This window comes from Scyliorhinus canicula, chromosome 7 (genome assembly GCF_902713615.1).
Source record: "Scyliorhinus canicula chromosome 7, sScyCan1.1, whole genome shotgun sequence".
NCBI classification, from domain to species: Eukaryota; Metazoa; Chordata; class Chondrichthyes; order Carcharhiniformes; family Scyliorhinidae; genus Scyliorhinus; species Scyliorhinus canicula.
This window is the reverse complement of record NC_052152.1, coordinates 122471335-122491544: the sequence shown is the minus strand read 5'-3', so window position 1 is coordinate 122491544 and position 20210 is coordinate 122471335. Positions and strand designations below refer to the sequence as shown.

General features: G+C 48.0%; 1 protein-coding gene across 1 annotated transcript in view; it reads right to left on the bottom strand.

Moving 5' to 3' along the window:
* Nucleotides 1-20210, bottom strand: part of phex (phosphate regulating endopeptidase homolog, X-linked) — a 371262-nt gene that overhangs the window by 19530 nt on the left and 331522 nt on the right. The window contains exons 20-21 of the mRNA XM_038802848.1: nucleotides 18660-18725; nucleotides 1326-1430 (exon numbers count right to left, since the gene is read on the bottom strand). Coding sequence (XP_038658776.1) covers nucleotides 1326-1430; nucleotides 18660-18725 — 171 coding nt within the window. The remainder of the gene's footprint in view (nucleotides 1-1325; nucleotides 1431-18659; nucleotides 18726-20210) is intronic.

Genomic DNA, 20210 nt, shown 5'->3' with positions numbered 1-20210 from the left:
GGGAGTGAATGTTTGTGGAAGGGGTAGTAATCAAGTGGGCTGGTTTGTCCTGGATGGTATTGAACGTCTTGAGTGTTGTTGGAGCTGCACTCATCCAGGCCAGTGGTGAATATTCCATTGCACTCCTGACTTGTGCCTTGTGGATGGTGGACAGGCTTTGGAGGATCAGGAGACGAGTTACTCGTCGTCGGATTCCTAGCCTTTGACCTGCTCTTGTAGCCCCACAGTATTAATGTGGCTAGTCCAGTTCAGTTTCTGATCAATGGTAACCCCCAGGGTGTTGATTGTGGGGAATGGCAAGGCCATTGAATGTCAAGGGGCGATGGTTAGATGGTCTTATTGGAGATGGTCTTTGTCTGGCACTTGTGAGGTGCGAATATAACTTGCCACTTATCAGCCTGGATGTTGTCCAGGTCTTGTTGCATTTGGACATGGACTGTTTCATTATCTGAGGAGTTGCGAATGGTGCTGAACATTGTGCAGTTATCTACAAATATCACACAGTTGACCTTATGATGGATTGAAGGTCATTGATGAAGCAGCTGAAAATGATTGGGCCTTGGTCACTACCCTGAGGAACTCCTGCAGTGGTGTCCTGGAGCTGAGATGATTGACTGCCAATTGCCACAACCATATTCCTTTGTGCTAGATATGATTCCAACCAATGGAGAGTTTTCCCCCTGATTCCCATCGACTCCAGTTTAGCTAGGGCTCCTTGGTGCTGTACTCGGTCAAATGATGCCTTGATGTCAAGGGCAGTCACTCTCACCTCACCTCTGGCATTCAGCTCTTTTGGCCATCGTTGAACCAAGGCTGTAATGAGATCAGGAGCTGAGTGACCCTGGCGGAACCCAAACTGAGCAGGTTACTGCCGAGTAAGTGCCGCTTGATAGCACTGTCAATGACTCCTTCCATCACTTTGCTGACTGTTAGGGCGGTAATTGGTTGGGTTGGATTTGTCTTGTTTCTTGTGTACAGGACACACCTGAACAATTTTCCACATTGCCGGGTAGATGCCAGTGTTGTAGCTGTACTGGAACAGCTTGGCTAGGGGTGAGGTAAGTTCTGGAGCACAGGTTTTCAGTACTATTTCCTGTGGCAGCTCCTGAATATCAAAAACCGTTAGTCCAGCTAAACGTGCTTCACGCTGTGACATTAATCTACAACAGGCCCAATATTTGCATTGCAAATATCAGCTTCTTTCAAGAGTCATTTCCTCCACCCAGGGCGTGGTCGATCCACGATTATTCGGGTTACCTGAGCACATTCTCAATGATCATTCTCATTGTTTATTTTGGGAATAACTGGTGTGAGAGATAACTCACGTGTGCGTAACTTAAAAAGAAGAGCTGATTGTTGCTGAGTCCCAGGCCCGGTAAGAGTGCCTCTTCCCTGTTTTCCCTCTTCTCATTTATCCATTTCCTGTAGGCCTGGAGGGAAAGATATGAATCATGAGTAGGGAGCACAATGATGTGACACACACAATGATTGAGTGGGTAAAATTCTCCCGTGTGCTATTTCACAGAAGGAAAGGCCAGTTCAAAATGTCCAAATCCCAGCAAAACAAAACTATATTATCGGCATGGCTAATTGGACTTCAAGATACACAAGACTAGTTCAGGGAAGAGGGAGCGCCTGGTGCAAAGAGGGGGAGGCGGAGCAGCAGGGGAGGAAGAGCACAGGGAGGAGACAGAGGGACGGGCTAGGGAGTGGAAGAGGGGGAGGGGGGGAGCGTGGAACAAAAGAGAAGCAAAGGCAAGGTTGAGGGAGAGAAACAGGCCTCGGCAAGCATGGAGGAGGGCAAGGAACCAAGATGGTGCTACAAACGGTCACTCGAGAGAGCACCAGGGTGAAGGGAGACCCCGGAGTGCAGGGGCACATCCACGTGTCACACATATAGCTAGCAGCCATGTTGGGTGCCCCTTGGATAAAGGGATACCACGTAACGCTGGGGCCTGACCTCATGGTGAGAGCAGCGACTGTGGCCATTTTGGACGGCCCCCGAACAAAGGGAAACCCCAGAGTGCAGGGGCACATCCACCAGGTAAGTATGGTTGATCCCGCAAGACCGGGGGTGGTCAGAAACCCCCTCCTACCAAGATTGTTATTACCCGGAACGTAAGGGGACTCAACTGCCCAGTGAAAAGATCCAGAGTCTCCGCCCGCCTAAGAAGCCCTAAAAGCAGACATAATCTACCCACAAGAGATGCACCTGAAATAGAAGGACCGTCTGTTGGTACGGAAGGGCTGGGTGGGACAGACCTGGTGTGCAGAGAGACCTGGGTGTGCTCGTGCATGAGTCGCAAAAAGTTGGTTTACAGGTGCAACAGGTAATTATGAAGGCGAATGGAATTTTGTCCTTCATTGCTAGAGGGATGGAGTTTAAGACTAGGGAGGTTATGCTGCAATTGTATAAGGTGTTAGTGAGACCACACCTGGAGTATTGTGTTCGGTATTGGTCTCCTTACCTGAGAAAGGACATACTTGCGCCGAAGGGTGTACAGAGGAGATTCACTAGGTTAATCCCAGAGTTGAGGGGGTTGGATTACGAGGAGAGGTTGAGTAGACTGGGACTGTACTCTTGGAATTTAGAAGGATGAGGGGGGATCTTATAGAAACATATAAAATTATGAAGGGAATAGATAGGATAGATGCGGGCAGGTTGTTTCCACTGGCGGGTGAAAGCAGAACTAGGGGGCACAGCCTCAAAATAAGGGGAAGAAGATTTAGGACTGAGTTTAGGAGGAACTTCTTCACCCAAAAGGTTGTGAATCTATGGAATTCCTTGCCCAGTGAAGCAGTTGAGGCTCCTTCATTACATGTTTTTAAGGTAAAGATAGATAGTTTTTTGAAGAATAAAGGCATTAAGGATTATGGTTTTCGGGCCGGAAAGTGGAGCTGAGTCCACAAAAGATCAGCCATGATCTCATTGAATGGTGGAGCAGGCTCAAGGGGCCAGATGGCCTACTCCTGCTCCTAGTTCTTATGTTCTTATGTTATGGGGCGAGGGCTAGGGGGGTAGCAATACTAATTAACAAGAGGACAAGGTTTACTGAAACCAAGACGTTTACGGACCCAGAGGGACTGTACGTCATGGTCAGCGGTGTCCTGGAAGGGGCACTGGTCGCATTGGTAAATGTGTACGTTGTCCCCAACTGGGACAACACAGAATTCATAAAGAAGACCATGGCGGAAATCCCCAACATTGACACACATCGACTGATTATGGGGGGCAACTATAACTGCGTGCAGGACCCACTGACCGACCGATCAAACCCCAGAGCAGGGAGAAAGACTGGCATGGCTAAGGAATGAGGAGCTTTCATGGAGCAGATGGGGGCAGTGGACCCATGGAGAAAAGGAATTTTCATACTTTTCACAGGTGCACAAGGTGTACATCTGTACATCTTTGCTTCCAGAGATCACGGTAGCGGAATACTCCGCAATCATTATCTCCAGCCACGCTCCACACTCCATGGATGTGAAGTTGGTGACAGGCCGGGCCCAGCGCCCCACGTGGAGGCTGGACACGGACCTCATGGCCGACAAGGCCTTCTGCCAAAAAAAACATCGCGGGCCATAGACGACTATGTTAGTAACAACCAAAACGGGGAGGTCTCACCCTCCACATTTTGGTCGGTACTGAAGGCCGTGATTAGAGGAGAGATCATAGCCTACAAGGCGTACGGGGATAGGGAAGAGAGGATGGCCAGGCAGCGACTAGTGGACTCCATTCTGGAAATCGACAGGAAATACTCCGAGGTCCTGACTGTAGAGCTGCTGGCGAAGAGGGTGTAACAGTTCATAGACGGACTGGAACTACCAGTTGTGGGGGAAGCAAGACGGGGGGGAGCTGGAACGACCAATAGATCTGGGAGAAATCATAGACAGCATCAACTCCAAGCAGGCGGAGAAGGCACCGGGACCCGACAGGTTCCAGCGGACTTCTGCATGAAAATTTCACCAGTCCTGGCCCCACACTTAAGGAACATGTTCGCGGACTCACTGACAAGGGGCACCCTGCCACAATTTCACTGATACCCAAAAAAGGTAAAGACCCGACGGAATGTGGATCATACAGACCCATTTCGCTGCTGAATGTGGATGTGAAAATACTTGCAAACGTCCTGGCCAAAAGACTGGAGGGCTGTGTACTGGAGGTGGTCGCAGAGGACCAAACGGGCTTTGTCAAGGGTCGGCAGCTCACAGCGAACATCAGGCGGCTGCTGAATGTAATAATGACTCCCCCTGGGGAGAGAACACCAGAGGTGATCATCTCCCTGGACGCAGAAAAGGCCTTCGACAGAGTCGAATGGAACTACCTCCTCAAGGTACTGGAACGGTTTGGGCCAGAAGCGGGGTTCGCCACCTGGGTGAGGCTCCTGTACAATGCTCCCAAAGCGAGTGTTCGAACTAACACCACCAGCTCTGAATACTTGCAGCTACAGAAAGGAACAAGACAGGGCTGCCCCCTGTCCCCACTCTTGTTCACGTTAGCGATCCAACCCCTGGCAATAGCCCTGCGGGGTGCGAAAGCTGGAAGGGAATCCAGAGAGTTTCACCCCATGCAGCTGACCTGGTTCTCTATGTCTCAATGCCACGGGAGGGAATGAAGGCAATACTGCAGATCCTGACTGAGTTTGGAACCTATTCAGGCTACAAACTTAATCTGGGCAAAAATGGATTTACTTAAAGGTTACTGGTACCTTTATCTCAAAGGGCGAAGGAGATTTCAGCTTTTTTAACTCCAGATGGTATATACCAATTCAAAGTTATGCCATTTGGCATGAAAAACAGTCCAGCCACATTTCAACGGTTAACTAATAAAGCTGTTTCAGGATTACGCAATTGTGCGGTATACATCGACGATCTGGTAATTTTTAGTCAGACATGGAAAGAGCATTTAAAACATCTGATGGAGTTATTCGATTGACTTGAGGAGGCAGGTTTGGTGATAAACCTAGCCAAAAGTGAATTTGGAAAAGCTCAAGTCATTTTCCTGGGCCATACAATCAGACACGGTCGAATGGTCACACGGGATGTGAAAACAAAAGTTATTGGGGAGTTTCCAATACCCTCGGCACGAAGGGAAATAATGAGATTTCTTGGCATGAGTGGGTTTTGCCAAAGATTTGTGCTGAATTTTAGCAGTGTGGTTGCTCCACTGATGGACTTGCTAAAGAAGCGTAGCAAATTTCAGTGGACAGTGGAGTGTCAACAGGCATTTGATGGCCTGAAGGCTGTGATAACCAATGCTCCTGTGTTGGAGAATTACAAGGGGCTCTGTGATTGGATTGAACTAAAGTATCTGACCTTAAAGAGAAATGCCGAGGGGTAGAGAAATGGATGGATCATGCAGAGACCTTCTTGTCCAAAGAGACTATCAATCAAGACGGATTCCAGTTGCAGGAAGAAGAACTAAAATGGACTATGTTATTATAAATGTTTGCGTGTTTTGTTTTGTTGAACAAAAAAGTATATTTATTGTCAATGTTGTTTAAAAGAAAGTGTAAAGGTGAAAAATGAAACCATCTTAAAGTTGATGGTTTATTTTTTTTCTTGGGGGGAGGTGTCATGGGAATGGCACTTTAAGAAATGTTTGTCTTCTCAAGTGGCAGCACTGATGTCAGTGTATGGGTGGAGCTCGGCTCTGTCTCTGCTTTTTACTTTCGTTTTGAGCTGGAAGCTGTTTTTGCAGCTGAGTTTTTGGTTTTGTTTTCAGTGAGGGAGCTTCATTCAAACCATGGAGGTGTATTTTGTTCTATCTCTCTGCATGCTAAAGAGTGTCTCCAGATCAGTTGATGATTTCAAATTAATACCTATTTCTGTATGGAATACAAACCTACTGTCTGTTTTAAAAAGGGTCTTTGACTTCTGGATGTTGTTAGGAAAGTTACTGAGGGTTACCTATAAAGTACTGTATTTTTGGGGTGTATAGGTGTTGATAGTTGATAAGATTTTTAATGTGTTTTGGGAACCCGAGAAATCCCAAACCGACACTGCAAAGAAGGAAAATCAATGGGGGCGTGGCTCTGTTATGGGGCAGAGTTTAGAGAACCACAAAGTGTATCATGGAGTTCACCTGACCCACAACTTTTAATAGATTGTGGTATGGGGAGCACACGGCCCACTCGACAGGGGTGGTACAGCACAAAAGGAAAAGTATTTTTGAAAGCAAAACAATGTTTATTCTGTGAACTCCAGTTAACCTTTTTAACGTTAACCTTTTTAAAACATACAGTGAACATCTTAGCAATCATTAATTCAAATACAACCCCCAAAGAATACACAAAATAATACTTAATAAATTCCCTAACAACATTCAGAAGACAAAAGACCCTTTCAACGCAAAGATCAGGGACTTCCGGTGGCGTATGCGAGTGGGTCGGCTGCATCAAGAAGAGCTTCTTCTGGTGGCCACGATTTGCGGCGCTTTCAGGGATTTCCCCAATTTATTGATCATCCCCCCCGACTATCATCGGGCTTTGGGGCCGTCATGGGCAAGAGGGGCCGGTTTGAAAACCGGCAAAGAACCCCACGCGGGTGTCGGTAGATGGGGGCTGAGGCGCTGGGCCCAGCGCTGCGTGGAGGCCGGAGCAGTGGGGGCGGAGCCAAAAGGAGGCTGAGCTCCAACAGTAAAATGAAACCAAAAAAAGACAGACACACCCAAGCTTTTCACAGACTGAAACTAAATGCTGACAGACAGCCCAGCTCCACCCACACTCTGACATCACTGCAGTAATAAACACTTATTTCTTAAAGGTACACCCACTACAGTTATTCAATAAAAACACCCATTCCTTGAAGGTCTCTCACATGACACCACCCCCCAAGAAAAAAAACCCATCAACTTCAAGATGGTTTCATTTTTCACCTTTTCACTATCCTTTAAGAAATGCACGCAGCAAATATCCTTTTTCGTTTCAAATAAAAAACACACGCAAACAGGTCTAATAATATAGTCCATTTTTTTTTCTTCTTCCTCCAACTCGAATTCTTCTCGATTGACAGTCTCTTTGAACAAGGTCTCTGCACGATCCATCCATTTCTCTACGCCTCGGCATTTCTCTTTAAAGGCAGATACTTTAGTTCAATCTGATCACGGAGTCCCTTGTAATTCTCCAACACAGGAGCATTGGTTAGCACAGCTTTCAGGCAGTCAAATGCCTGTTGAAAGTCCGCTGTCCACTGAAATTTTCGACCTTCCTTCAGCAAGTCCGTCAGTGGAGCAATCACGCTACAAAACCTTTGCACAAATGTTGGGTCAAATTCACTCATGCCAAGAAATCGCTTTATTTCCCTTCGCCTTGAGGGTATCGGAAACTCCCCAATAACTTTTGTTTTAACATCCCATGGGACTATTCGAGCCAGTCCGATTGTATGGCCAAGGAAAGTGACTTGGGCTTTTCCAAATTCACGTTTGGCTAGGTTTATCACCAAACCCGCCTCCTGAAGTCGACCAAATAACTCCATCAGATGTTTCAAATGTTCCGTCCACTTCTGGCTGAAAATTACCAGATCGTCGATGTATACCGCACAACTGGGTAATCCTGAAACAACTTTGTTACTTAACTGTTGAAATATGGCTGGGGCGTTTTTCATGCCAAATGGCATAACTTTGAATTGGTATATGCCATCTGGAGTCACAAAAGCTGAAATCTCCTTTGACCTTTCGGATAAAGGTACCTGCCAGTAACCTTTAAGTAAATCCAGTTTGGAAATAAAAGCTGATTGTCTCAATGCAATCCTCCAAACGTGGGATAGGATAAGAGTCCGTTCTTGGAACTGCATTAACCTTTCTATAGTCCACACACAACCGTTGGGTACCGTCTGGTTTAGATACCATCACTATGGGTGAGCTCCACTTCGATTATGCCATTTTTAAGCATACTCTCAATCTCTTTGTTAACCTTGATTGGAACAGCATTTCCCACATCTACATCATGTATAGCCATTTTAGTACTTCCCAATTTATCTCTACAACTTGCCCATGTGATATCAATAACTCTTTCAGGTCAGTCCGTTTTTCCTCTGGAAGGTTTCTCACAATTTCTCCCAATTCTTAAGAACATCCTCATTTTCCAATTAATTTTAGGTATGTCAAATTCACAGTCATCTGGATTTGGTTCTTTGAGTTAGAATCCTTAAAACCTCCTCCTTTTTCTCTCCTTCCATTTCAAAGTATCTTTTAAGCATATTCACATGACACACTTGGTGAGTCTTCCTTCTATCTGGTGTTTTTACCACATAATTCGCCTCACGTAATTTCCTTTCAATCTGATAAGGTTCACAAAACCTTGCTTTTAAAGGTTCAACGACCACTGGTAACAATACTGAAACTTTATCTCCACTGGCAAAACTACGAACTTTGGATTTCTTGTCCGCTACCCGTTTCATCATATTTTGTGCAACTTTTCAATGTTGTCCAGCCAATTCACCTGCTCTATTTAATCGTTCCCTAAAATTTGACACGTAATCCAATAATGTAATATCCAATTTATCACTCACCAATTTTTCAGTAATTAATTAAAGTGGTCCTCTTACCTCATGACCAAAAATTAGTTCAAAAGGAATGAATTTGGTTGACTCATTGGTTGACGAATTTGGTTGACGCATCCCTAATTGCAAACAGTACAGATAGAATTCCTTTATCCCAATCCTCTGGATAATCCAGACAATAAGGGAGAGAGTGCAGTTGAACACGTGGCTGTAGGAATGGTGTAGGAGGGAGGGCTTTAGTTATTTGGATAATTGGAGCGCATTCTGGGGAAGGTGGGACCTGTACAAGCAGGACAGGTTGCATCCTAACCAGAGGGGCACCAATATCCTGGGGGGGAGGTTTTCTAGTACCCTTCTGGAGGGTTTAAACTAATTTGGCAGGGGAACGGGAACCGGATTTGTAGTCCAACAACTAAGGTAGCCGATGTTCAGGACATCAAAGCGTGTAGTGAGGCAGTGGGGAAGGTTACACTGACAAAGGAGAGTACTTGCAGGCACGGAAATGGGTTGAAGTGTGCACACTTCAACGCAAGAAGCATCAGGAATAAAGTGAGTGAACTTAAGGCATGGATCGGTACTTGGGACTACGATGTGGTGGCCATCACGGAAACTTCGATAGAAGTTGGGCAGAAATGGTTGTTGGAGGGTCCTGGTTATAGATGTTTCAATAAGATTAGGGAGGGTGGTAAAAGAGGTGGAGGGGTGACATTGTTAATTAGAGATAGTATAACAGCTGCAGAAAGGCAGTTCGAGGAGGATCTGCCTACTGAGGTAGTATGGGTTGAATTCAGAAATAGGAAAGGAGCAGTCACCTTGTTGGGAGTTCTCTATAGGCCCCCCAATAGCAGCAGAGATGTGGAGGAACAGATTGGGAAACAAGATTTTGGAAAGGTGCAGAAGTCACAGGGTAGTAGTCATGGGTGACTTCAACTTCCCAAATATTGAGTGGAAACTTTTTAGATCAAATAGTTTGGATGGGCTGGTGTTTGTGCAGTGTGTCCAGGAAGCTTTTCTAACACAGTATGTAGATTGTCCCACCAGAGGGGAGGCCATATTGGATTTGGTACTTGGTAATGAACCAGGGCAGGTGATAGATTTGTTAGTGGGGGAGCATTTTGGAGATAGTGACCACAATTCTGTGACTTTTGCTTTCGTAATGGAGAGGGATAGGTGCATGCAACAGGGCAAGGTTTACAATTGGGGGAAGGGTAAATACGATGCTGTCAGACAAGAACTGAAGTGCATAAGTTGGGAACAAAGGCTGTCAGGGAAGGACACAATTGAAATGTGAAACTTGTTCAAGGAACAGATACTACGTGTCCTTGATATGTATGTCCCTGTCAGGCAGAGAAGAGGTGGTCGAGTGAGGGACCATGGTTGACAAGAGAGGTTGAATGTCTTGTCAAGAGGAAGAAGGAGACTTATGTGCAGTTCTGGTCGCCGCATTATAGGAAGGATGTGGAAGCATTGGAAAGGGTGCAGAGGAGATTTACCAGGATGTTGCCTGGCATGGAGGGATGATCTTATGAGGAAAGGCTGAGGGACTTTTGAAAATTTTTTGGCGGATAGGATCAAGGAAAACCCCAAGGCCTTTTACACGTATGTAAGAAATATGAGAATGACTAGAGCGAGGGTAGGTCCGATCAAGGACAGTAGCGGGAGATTGTGTATTGAGTCTGAAGAGATAGGAGAGGTCTTGAACAAGTACTTTTCTTCAGTATTTACGAATGAGACGGGCCATATTGTTGGAGAGGACAGTGTGAACCAGACTGGTAAGCTCGAGGAGATACTTGTTAGGAAGGAAGATGTGTTGGGCATTTTGAAAAACCTAAGGATAGACAAGTCCCCCCGGCCTGACGGGATATATCCAAGGGTTCTGTGGGAAGCATGAGATGAAATTGCAGAGCCGTTGGCAATGATCTTTTCGTCCTCGCTGTCAACAGGGGTGGTACCAGGGGATTGGAGAGTGGCGAATGTCGTGACCCTGTTCAAAAAAGGGAACAGGGATAACCCTGAGAATTACAGGCCAGTTCGTCTTGCTTCGGTGGCAGGCAAAGTAATGGAAAGGGTACTGAGGGATAGGATTTCTGAGCATCTGGAAAGACACTGCTTGATTAGGGATAGTCAGCACGGATTTGTGAGGGGTAGGTCTTGCCTTACAAGTCTTATTGACTTCTTTGAGGATGTGACCAAGTACGTGGATCAAGGTAAAGCAGTGGATGTAGTGTACTTGGATTTTAGTAAGGCATTTGATAAGGTTCCCCATGGTAGGCTTATGCAGAAAGTAAGGAGGCATGGGATAATGGGAAATTTGGTCAGTTGGATAACGAACTGGGTAACCAATAGAAGTCAAGAGAGTGGTGATGGATGGCAAATATTCAGCCTGGAGCCCAGTTACCAGTGGCATACCGCAGGGATCAGTTCTGGGTCCTCTGCTGTTTGTGATTTTCATCAATGACTTGGATGAGGGAGTCGAAGGGTGGGTCAGTAAATTTGAAGACGATATGAAGATAGGTGGAGTTGTGGATAGTGAGGAGGGCTATTGTCGGCTGCAAAGCTGGGCTGAGAAGTGGCAGATGGAATTTAACCCTGAAAAGTGTGAGGTTGTCCATTTTGGAAGGACAAATATGAATGCGGAATACAGGGTTAACGGTAGGGTTCTTGGCAATGTGGAGGAGCAGAGAGATCTTGGGATCTATGTTCATTGATCTTTGAAAGTTGCCACTCAAGTGGATAGAGCTCTGAAGAAGGCCCGCGATGGGTGGGAGAATAGCGGGAGGTCCGCTCCCGCACCTCCCGCTATTCTCTCACTCCCCCAAAATGGCGTGTCTGGTTTTCCGACATGCCGCTCAGAGAAACGCGGGCTGCCGTTTTTCACGGCGGCCCGCGATTCTCCGACCCAGATGGGCCGAGCGGCCTGCCGTTCCCGACCTGTTCACGACGGCGGCAACCACACCTGGTCGCTGCCGTCATGAACATGGCGCGCCAGGTAAGTGTGGGGCCTAGGGGGGGAGGATCGGGGATCGAGCACCACGACCGTGCTCGGGAGGGGACTGGTCCGCAATCGCTGCCCACCGATCGTCGGGCCGGCGTCTCAAGGGGACGCACTCTTTCCCCTCCGCCACCCCGCAAGCTCAAGCCGCCATGTCTTGCGGGGCGGCTGAGGGGAAAGACGGCATCCGCGCATGCGCGGGTTTGAGCTGTCCAACCCGCGCATGCGCGGCTGACGTCATTAGTCTCCGCCGCGGCGTCATTCTTGGCGCGCCGGGCCTTGAAGCCAGGGACAAGGCCCGGCCGCTGAGTTTCCCAGTACGGCCCGCCTATCCCCCCGGGTAGGGGAGAACAGGGGGCCGGGAGAGGCTTTTGACGCCATCGTGAACCTCTCCAGGTTTCACGACGGCGTCGGGCCTTGCGAAGAATTCCGCCCAGGTTCTTTGCCCAGAGAGTAGTGGGGGCATGGAATGCACTGCCTGTGGAAGTAATTGAGTCGGAAACATTAGGGACCTTCAAGCGGCTATTGGATAGGTACATGGATTACGGTAGAATGATGGGGTGTAGATTAATTTGTTCTCAATCTAGGACAAAAGTTTGGCACATATTTAAATAGATTCCCACCAAGCCTTCGACTTCGATGCTCTTTCTCACTATTCTCATCACTATCCTCAAACTGTACATTTCCCTTTACGTCTGCCAATTTTAACTGACTGTCATATTTCATGGCCATTTTCTGAAGTTGAAACAGTCTCTCTTTATCTTTTTCCCTGATCTGTAACTCCCTTTCTCTTTCTTTTTGTTCTGCTCAGGCTATTCTTTCTTTTATCCTTTCTTCTCTCCTTTTATTTGTCCATTCTATCTCTCCCTCTTTCTTTTTCCCCTCTCTCTCTCGTTCTTTTTCCTCTCTCTCTCTTTCGTATTCAAGCTGCTTTAATTCTTTCTCATGTTCCATTTGTTTAATTTGTAACTGAATTTTTGCCATTTCCAATGAGTCAAACTGTAACTCAGGCAACTTTAAATGCTTAGCCACTGCCATAATTACCTAATCTTTTCGCATTTTGTCAGGTAATGTTAACTGCAATGTTTTTGCCAAATCTAACAGTCTGCTTTTAGTCTCTGTCCGTAAGGTACTGCGTGTGACCGTCTCCACCCCCAAAAACTTCAGAGCCTCTGAAAGAGCCATTGTCCACGACACACTCCCCACTTAAACTAAAATACCACACCTGAAAAGCAACCACAATAGCAACCCTACACTGCCTTTAGGTTCACTAAGCCAATCCAATAGATAGACTTATATGCCAATTGAGCCCGCAATTTGTTATGGGCTGGGGTTTAGAAAACCCCTAAGTGTATCATAGAGTTCATCTGACCCACAACTTTTAATAGATTGTGGTATGGGGAGCACACGGCCCACTCTACAGGTGTGGTACAGCAGAAATGGAAAAGTATTTTTTTAAAGCAAAACATTGTTCATTCTGTGAACTCAAGTTAACCTTTTTAAAACATACAGTGAACATCTTAGCAACCATTAATTCAAATACAACCCCCAAAGAATACAACACTAAGTAATCCTTAATAAGTTCCCAAACAACATCCAAAAGACAAAAGACCCTTTTAACACAAAGATCAGGTTTAAATTCACTATTGAGAACATTTATAATTCTGAATTCACCTAATGATCAAGAGATAGTTTTTTCATGGCAGATAAATCAACAGTACACCTGCTTTGTCTGGCCTCAGCTCCAACACTGAAACAAAACCAAAAAAACACACACACCCAAGCTTTCCTCAAAGTGAAACTAAAAGTTGACAGACATCTCCACCCACACTCTGACATCACTGCAGTAATAAACACCCATTTCTTGAAGGCACATGACAGCTCTACCAAACCTACAAAACTACCACTGGGCAGCAATGGCAGAAAGAGTGAGGGGATGGGTCCAAGAACCCGGCACAGAATGGGTACAAAAGGAGGAGGCCTCCTGCAAAGGAACAACCCTCCAGGTTCTGGCTACAGCAGCACTCCGATCCCCCTCAACAAAATACACAACGTGTCCAGTGGTAGCGACCACGCTGAGAACGTGGACCCAGCTGAGACAACACTTCAGGCAAACTAAGATGTCCTCCATGCCCCCCATCTGCGGTAATCACAGATCCCCCCATCATGCTAGACATGACCTTCAAAAGATGGAGGTGGGACAGGGGCACACTGACGGTTGGGGATTTTTACGTAGGGCGCAGACTGGCGACACTGGACGAACTGATGAGGAAGTGGAAACTAACAAAAGGACAGGAATTGAGACACCTCCAAATAAAACACTTCCTCCGCAAAGAAACAGTAGGGTACCCCGGGGCCCCGGAAACCACACTATTGGAGGACCTGATATGCACAGCAGCAAGAAGGGAGGGCTATGTGGGAAAATATACGGACAGTTACTGGACAGAGCTCGAACACCACTGGACGAGACCAGACAAAAATGGGAGGATGAACTGGGGACAGAGGTGTTGGATGACCAGCCATGATTGTGATGAATGGCAGAGTAGACTTGAAGGGCCAAAAGACCTCCTCCTGCCCCTATCTTCTATGTATCTATGAAGCACTGAGCGGGGCCAACTCCTGTGCAAGGCTCAGCCTAATGCAGCTCAAAGTGGTGCACAGCACATCTGACCAGAACCCCAATGAGAAGGTATTCCTGGAGGGGGAGGACAAATGTGAACGGCCAACCACACCCACATGTTCTGGGCTTGTCCCAAACTTGCTGGGTTCTGGACAGTCTTCTCCGAGGCAATGTCCAAGGTTGTGGGGCTGAGAGTGAAGCCATGCCCAATAATGGCAATCTTCAGGGTATTGGAGCAGCCAGAGCTACACATAGGGAAGAGGGCCGACACCCTAGCTTTCGCATCCCTGATCGCATGCCGGAGAATCCTGCTCAGCTGGCAATCAGCAGCACCACCCACAGCTGCAGACTGGCTCGCTGACTTTTCGGAATTTTGCTCCTGGAGAAGATTGAATATGCCATCCGAGGGTCAGAGGAAGGCTTCCTGGATACTTGGGAGCAGTTTGTCGACCTGTTCCAAGACCTGTTCGAGGCCAGCAACGAGTAGTAAGTTAAGAATAAAAAACCAAGATAGATGAGGAACGAAAGGACTGCGAAACCAACGGGGTGGGGGTGGGGGGGTGCTGTGAAGCCACAGTGCTATCCACTTGTGCTACCATGCTGCCCCATACTTCACCTGTATTTAGTGCAAGTAAGCCTCAATTTGGCAAGCGTTTCCAAGATGTTACCCACTTGCTGTGGTCCCATGAACTGGCCCCTCCTGCTGCAGATAATTGCAAATTTTTGCTTCTGTACTTGCCTCCTAAAACCTTCTGCTATTTAGGAGTCTTGGCCACTTCATGCAGGGCTTTTTCAGTTTGTCTTGTCTTGTGCCCTGAGACAAAGCTACAGCAAATAGGGGTTTGGCTGTGTTGGGAACAGAGGGACACCTCCGGGAGTCAAGGAACAGATTTCTGGGTGGAGAGATACCAAGTTATCATTGTTTGCCAAGAATAAAGATCAAGGAGCTGGTGAAATCCATGTCACAAGAATTCTGGATCCTGACAGCACAGAACAGCACAGTGAGTGTACCTACACCACAGCGACTGCAACGGTTCAAGAAGGCAGCTCACCACCACCATCTCAAGGAATTGGGTAAGAAATGCTGGCCTAGCCAGCGATGCACTCATCCCATGAATAAATAATTTGAAAAAGGAGGCCGTTCAGTCTGCCAGTACTGGCTCTCTGAACAAGTTACCAAATGAAGGTGGCAGAGTGGCCAATGCTGCTGTCTCACAGCGTCAGAGATGTGGGTTCAATCCCAGGGTTGGGTGACTGTGCGGAGTTTGCACGTTCTCCCAGTGTCTGCATGGGTTTCCTCCAGGTACTCCAGTTTCCCCCCACAGTCCAAAGATGTATCGGTTAGGTGGATTGTCCATGATAAATTGCCGCTTAATGTCCAGAGGGTAGGTGGGGTTATATGGTTACGGGGATAGAGTGAGGGAGTGGGCCCAGGTAGGGTGCTCTTTCACAGAGGTCAGTGCAGACTCAATGGGCTGAATGGCCTCCTTTGCACAGTACTAATTCTATGAATTCCATTCCCTTACCATGTCCTGATAGCCATGTGGTGTTATTTTAACCTTTGAGGTAATTGGGTCATGGGTTATTTTCAGTACAATAGAACATAGAACATAGAACGATACAGTGCAGTACAGGCCCTTCGGCCCTCGATGTTGCACCGACATGGAAAAAAAAACTAAAGGCCATCTAACCTACACTATGCCGTTATCATCCATATGCTTATCCAACAAATTTTTAAATGCCCTCAATGTTGGCGAGTTCACTACTGTTGCAGATAGGGCATTCCACGGCCTCACCACTCTTTGCGTAAAAAACCCACCTCTGACCTCTGTCCTATATCTATTACCCCTCAATTTAAAGCTATGTCCCCTCGTGCTAGCCACCTCCATCCGCGGGAGAAGGCTCTCGCTGTCCACCCTATCTAACCCTCTGATCATTTTGTATGCCTCTATTAAGTCACCTCTTAACCTTCTTCTCTCTAACGAAAACAACCTCAAGTCCATCAGCCTTTCCTCATAAGATTTTCCCTCCATACCAGGCAACATCCTGGTAAATCTCCTCTGCACCCGTTCCAAAGCTTCCATGTCCTTCCTATAATGAGGCGACCAGAACTGTACGCAATACTCCAAATGCGGCCGTACTAGAGTTTTGTACAACTGCAAAATGACCTCATGGCTCCGGAACTCAATCCCTCTACCAATAAAGGCCAACACACCATAGGCCTTCTTCACAACCCTATCAACCTGGGTGGCAACTTTCAGGGATCTATGTACATGGACACCGAGATCCCTCTGCTCATCCACACTACCAAGAATTTTACCATTAGCCAAATATTCTGCATTCCTGTTATTCTTTCCAAAGTGAATTACCTCACACTTCTCCACATTAAACTCCATTTGCCACCTCTCAGCCCAGCTCTGCAGCTTATCTATGTCCCTCTGTAACCTGCAACATCCTTCCGCACTGTCTACAACTCCACCGACTTTAGTGTCATCTGCAAATTTACTCACCCATCCTTCTGCGCCCTCCTCTAGGTCATTTATAAAAATGACAAACAGCAACGGCCCCAGAACAGATCCTTGTGGTACGCCACTCGTAACTGAACTCCATTCTGAACATTTCCCATCAACTACCACTCTCTGTCTTCTTTCAACTAGCCAATTTCTGATCCAAATCTCTAAATCACCCTCAATCCCCAGCCTCCGTATTTTCTGCAATAGCCGACCGTGGGGAACCTTATCAAACGCTTTACTGAAATCCATATACACCACATCAACTGCTCTACCCTCATCTACCTGTTCAGTCACCTTCTCAAAGAACTCGATAAGGTTTGTGAGGCATGACCTACCCTTCACAAAACCATGCTGACTATCCTTAATCATATTATTCCTATCTAGATGATTATAAATCGTATCTTTTATAATCCTCTCCAAGACCTTACCCACCACAGACATTAGGCTCACCGGCCTATAGTTACCGGGGTTATCTCTACTCCCCTTCTTGAACAAAGGGACCACATTTGCTATCCTCCAGTCCTCTGGCACTATTCCTGTAGCCAATGATGACCTAAAAATCAAAGCCAAAGGCTCAGCAATCTCTTCCCTGGCTTCCCAGAGAATCCTAGGATAAATCCCATCCGGCCCCGGGGACTTATCTATTTTCACCTTGTCCAGAATTGCCAACACTTCTTCCCTACGCACCTCAATGCCATCTATTCTAATAGCCTGGGTCTCAGCATTCTCCTCCACAATATTATCTTTTTCTTGAGTGAATACTGACGAAAAGTATTCATTTAGTATCTCGCTTATCTCCTCAGCCTCCACACACAACTTCCCACCACTGTCCTTGACTGGCCCTACTCTTACCCTAGTCATTCTTTTATTCCTGACATACCTATAGAAAGCTTTTGGGTTTTCCTTGATCCTACCTGCCAAAGACTTCTCATGTCCCCTCCTTGCTCGTCTCAGCTCTCTCTTTAGATCCTTCCTCGCTTCCTTGTAACTATCAAGCGCCCCAACTGAAACTTCATGCCTCATCTTCACATAGGCCTCCTTCTTCCTCTTTACAAGAGATTCCACTTCTTTGGTAAACCACGGTTCCCTCGCTCGACCCCTTCCTCCCTGCCTGACTGGTACGTACTTATCAAGAACATGCAATAGCTGTTCCTTGAACAAGCTCCACATATCCAGTGTGCCCAACCCTTGCAGCCTACTTCTCCAACCAACACATCCTAAGTCATGTCTAATGGCATCATAATTGCCCTTCCCCCAGCTATAACTCTTGCCCTGCGGGGTATACTTATCCCTTTCCATCACTAACGTAAAGGTCACCGAATTGTGGTCACTGTTTCCAAAGTGCTCACCTACCTCCAGATCTAACACCTGGCCTGGTTCATTACCCAAAACCAAATCCAATGTGGCCTCGCCTCTTGTTGGCCTGTCAACATATTGTGTCAGGAAACCCTCCTGCACACATTGTACAAAGAACGACCCATCTAATGTACTCGAACTATATCTTTTCCAGTCAATATTTGGAAAGTTAAAGTCTCCCATAACAACTACCCTGTTACTTTCGCTCTTTTCCAGAACCATCTTCGCCATCCTTTCCTCTACATCCCTAGAACTATTAGGTGGCCTATAGAAAACTCCCAACAGGGTGACCTCTCCTTTCCTGTTTCTAACCTCAGCCCATACTACCTCAGAAGAAGAGTCCCCATCTAGCATCCTTTCCGCCACCGTAATACTGTCCTTGACTAGCAGCGCCACACCTCCCCCTCTTTTGCCCGCTTCTCTGAGCTTACTAAAACACCTAAACCCCGGAACCTGCAACAACCATTCCTGTCCCTGCTCTATCCATGTCTCTGAAATGGCCACAACAATGGTTGACATAAGTGAATTGTTTTAATTAACTGGTTGGAATTGTCAGCTTGAACACAAATCAGAAGCATTACTCGCTGGGTGCTCTCCTGATTCACAAATACCCCCACTGATGCCACGATTACGGAACAGAATGGCCCAGACGGAGCTGCCAACACAAAGGTTACTGTACCCTGAAAGCCTGCCGAAGCCCAGCGTTGTCAGCAATATTCTCTCCCAATGTTCTCCGCCCCTTCACCTAAAAGACAGAAGGTTAATAGGTTAATAACATGTTTTTATAGGTGTGCACACAAGAACAACTTACATATATATGTAGAATAACATCACAAGGTGCTTCACAGGGCATGATCAAAATTAATTGGATACCAAGCCACATTCAGACTGACAACCATAGCCTGGGTGAAAGGGAGAAAGTGAGGTAGAGAGGCAGCCCTCCGGCAACATTGTGATCGGCGATGGGGCGGAGAATTGATTCCGATGCTGGAATCAGGGCCGGCGGCAGTTTGACACCGGTCCGCAATTCTCTGCCCCCGCCAAACCGGCATGATCGTGACGCCATTAGCACGTCATTGGCCAGCCCACCCGCGATGCTCCGTCCCTGATGGGCTGAGTTCCTGACAGCACGGGCCACATGTGGTCCCAGCGTCGGGAACCCGGGCCGGGATTCTCCGACCCCCTGCCGGGCCGAAGAATTGCCAGGAGACAACGTGAATCCCACCCCCACCGGCTGCCGAATTCTCCGCCACTGCGGTTTTGACGGGGGCGGGAATCGTGCCACACCGGTCGCCGGCCGCTGGCAGCCCTTCGATTCTCTGGCCCGTGATGGGCCGAGCGGCCGCCCGTTTTAGGCCGGTCCAGCCGGCGTAAATTAGACCTGGTACTTACCGGTGGGACCTGGCTCTGCAGGCCGCCTCCGTGGTCCTCGGGGGGGGCGCCCAGGGGGTGCACCCACGGTGGCCTGGCCCGTGAGCAGGGCCCACCGATCCTTGGGCAGGCCTGTGCCGTGGGGGCATTCTTTGCCTCCGCATCGACTGCTGTGGACCTCCGCCATAGCCGGTGCGGAGATGAACCCCCCCTGCGCATGCGCTGGGAAGACACAGGCTGGCACTCCTGCACATGTGCCAACTCGCGCCGGCCAGCGGAGGCCCTTCGGCGCCGGTTGGTGCGGCGCCAAGCCCCTTCCGCGCCAGTTGGTGCGGTGCCAACCCAGCCGGTGCCGGCCTAGCTCCTGAAGGTGCAGAGGATTCCGCACCTTCCAGGCAGCCTGACGCCGGAGTGGTTCACACCACTCCTCGGCGCCGGGACCGCCCGCCCCGCTGGGTAGGGGAGAATCCCGTCCCCGGTGTGCCGGCTGTGGAACTGTGTCCAACGCTACCACACTTGGCCGGGATCCGTGCTGCTGGCTGGGGGCGGCTTCTGTTAGGGCTTGTGGGACTGGTGGGAGTTGGCCAGGGGGTAGGCTGAGTGGTTGCAGTAGGTGGGTTAGGGGTTTTATGGTGCGACCGGAGCAGGTCGTCAGCCCTGCGCATGCGCTGCCCAGGACCCGACCATTCTCCGGCCATTTTCAGCGTCATCCGCGGGAGTTTCGTGCGGTGCTGGAGCTACTCCCTCACCTGTACCGGAATCGGTGAGGGGTTCGTGCCGATTTTCCTGTCATGAAGCTCCCGCGAATTCTCCGTTCGCGCCAGCATTTAGCCTCAGAAACGGAGAATCCAGTCCTCTG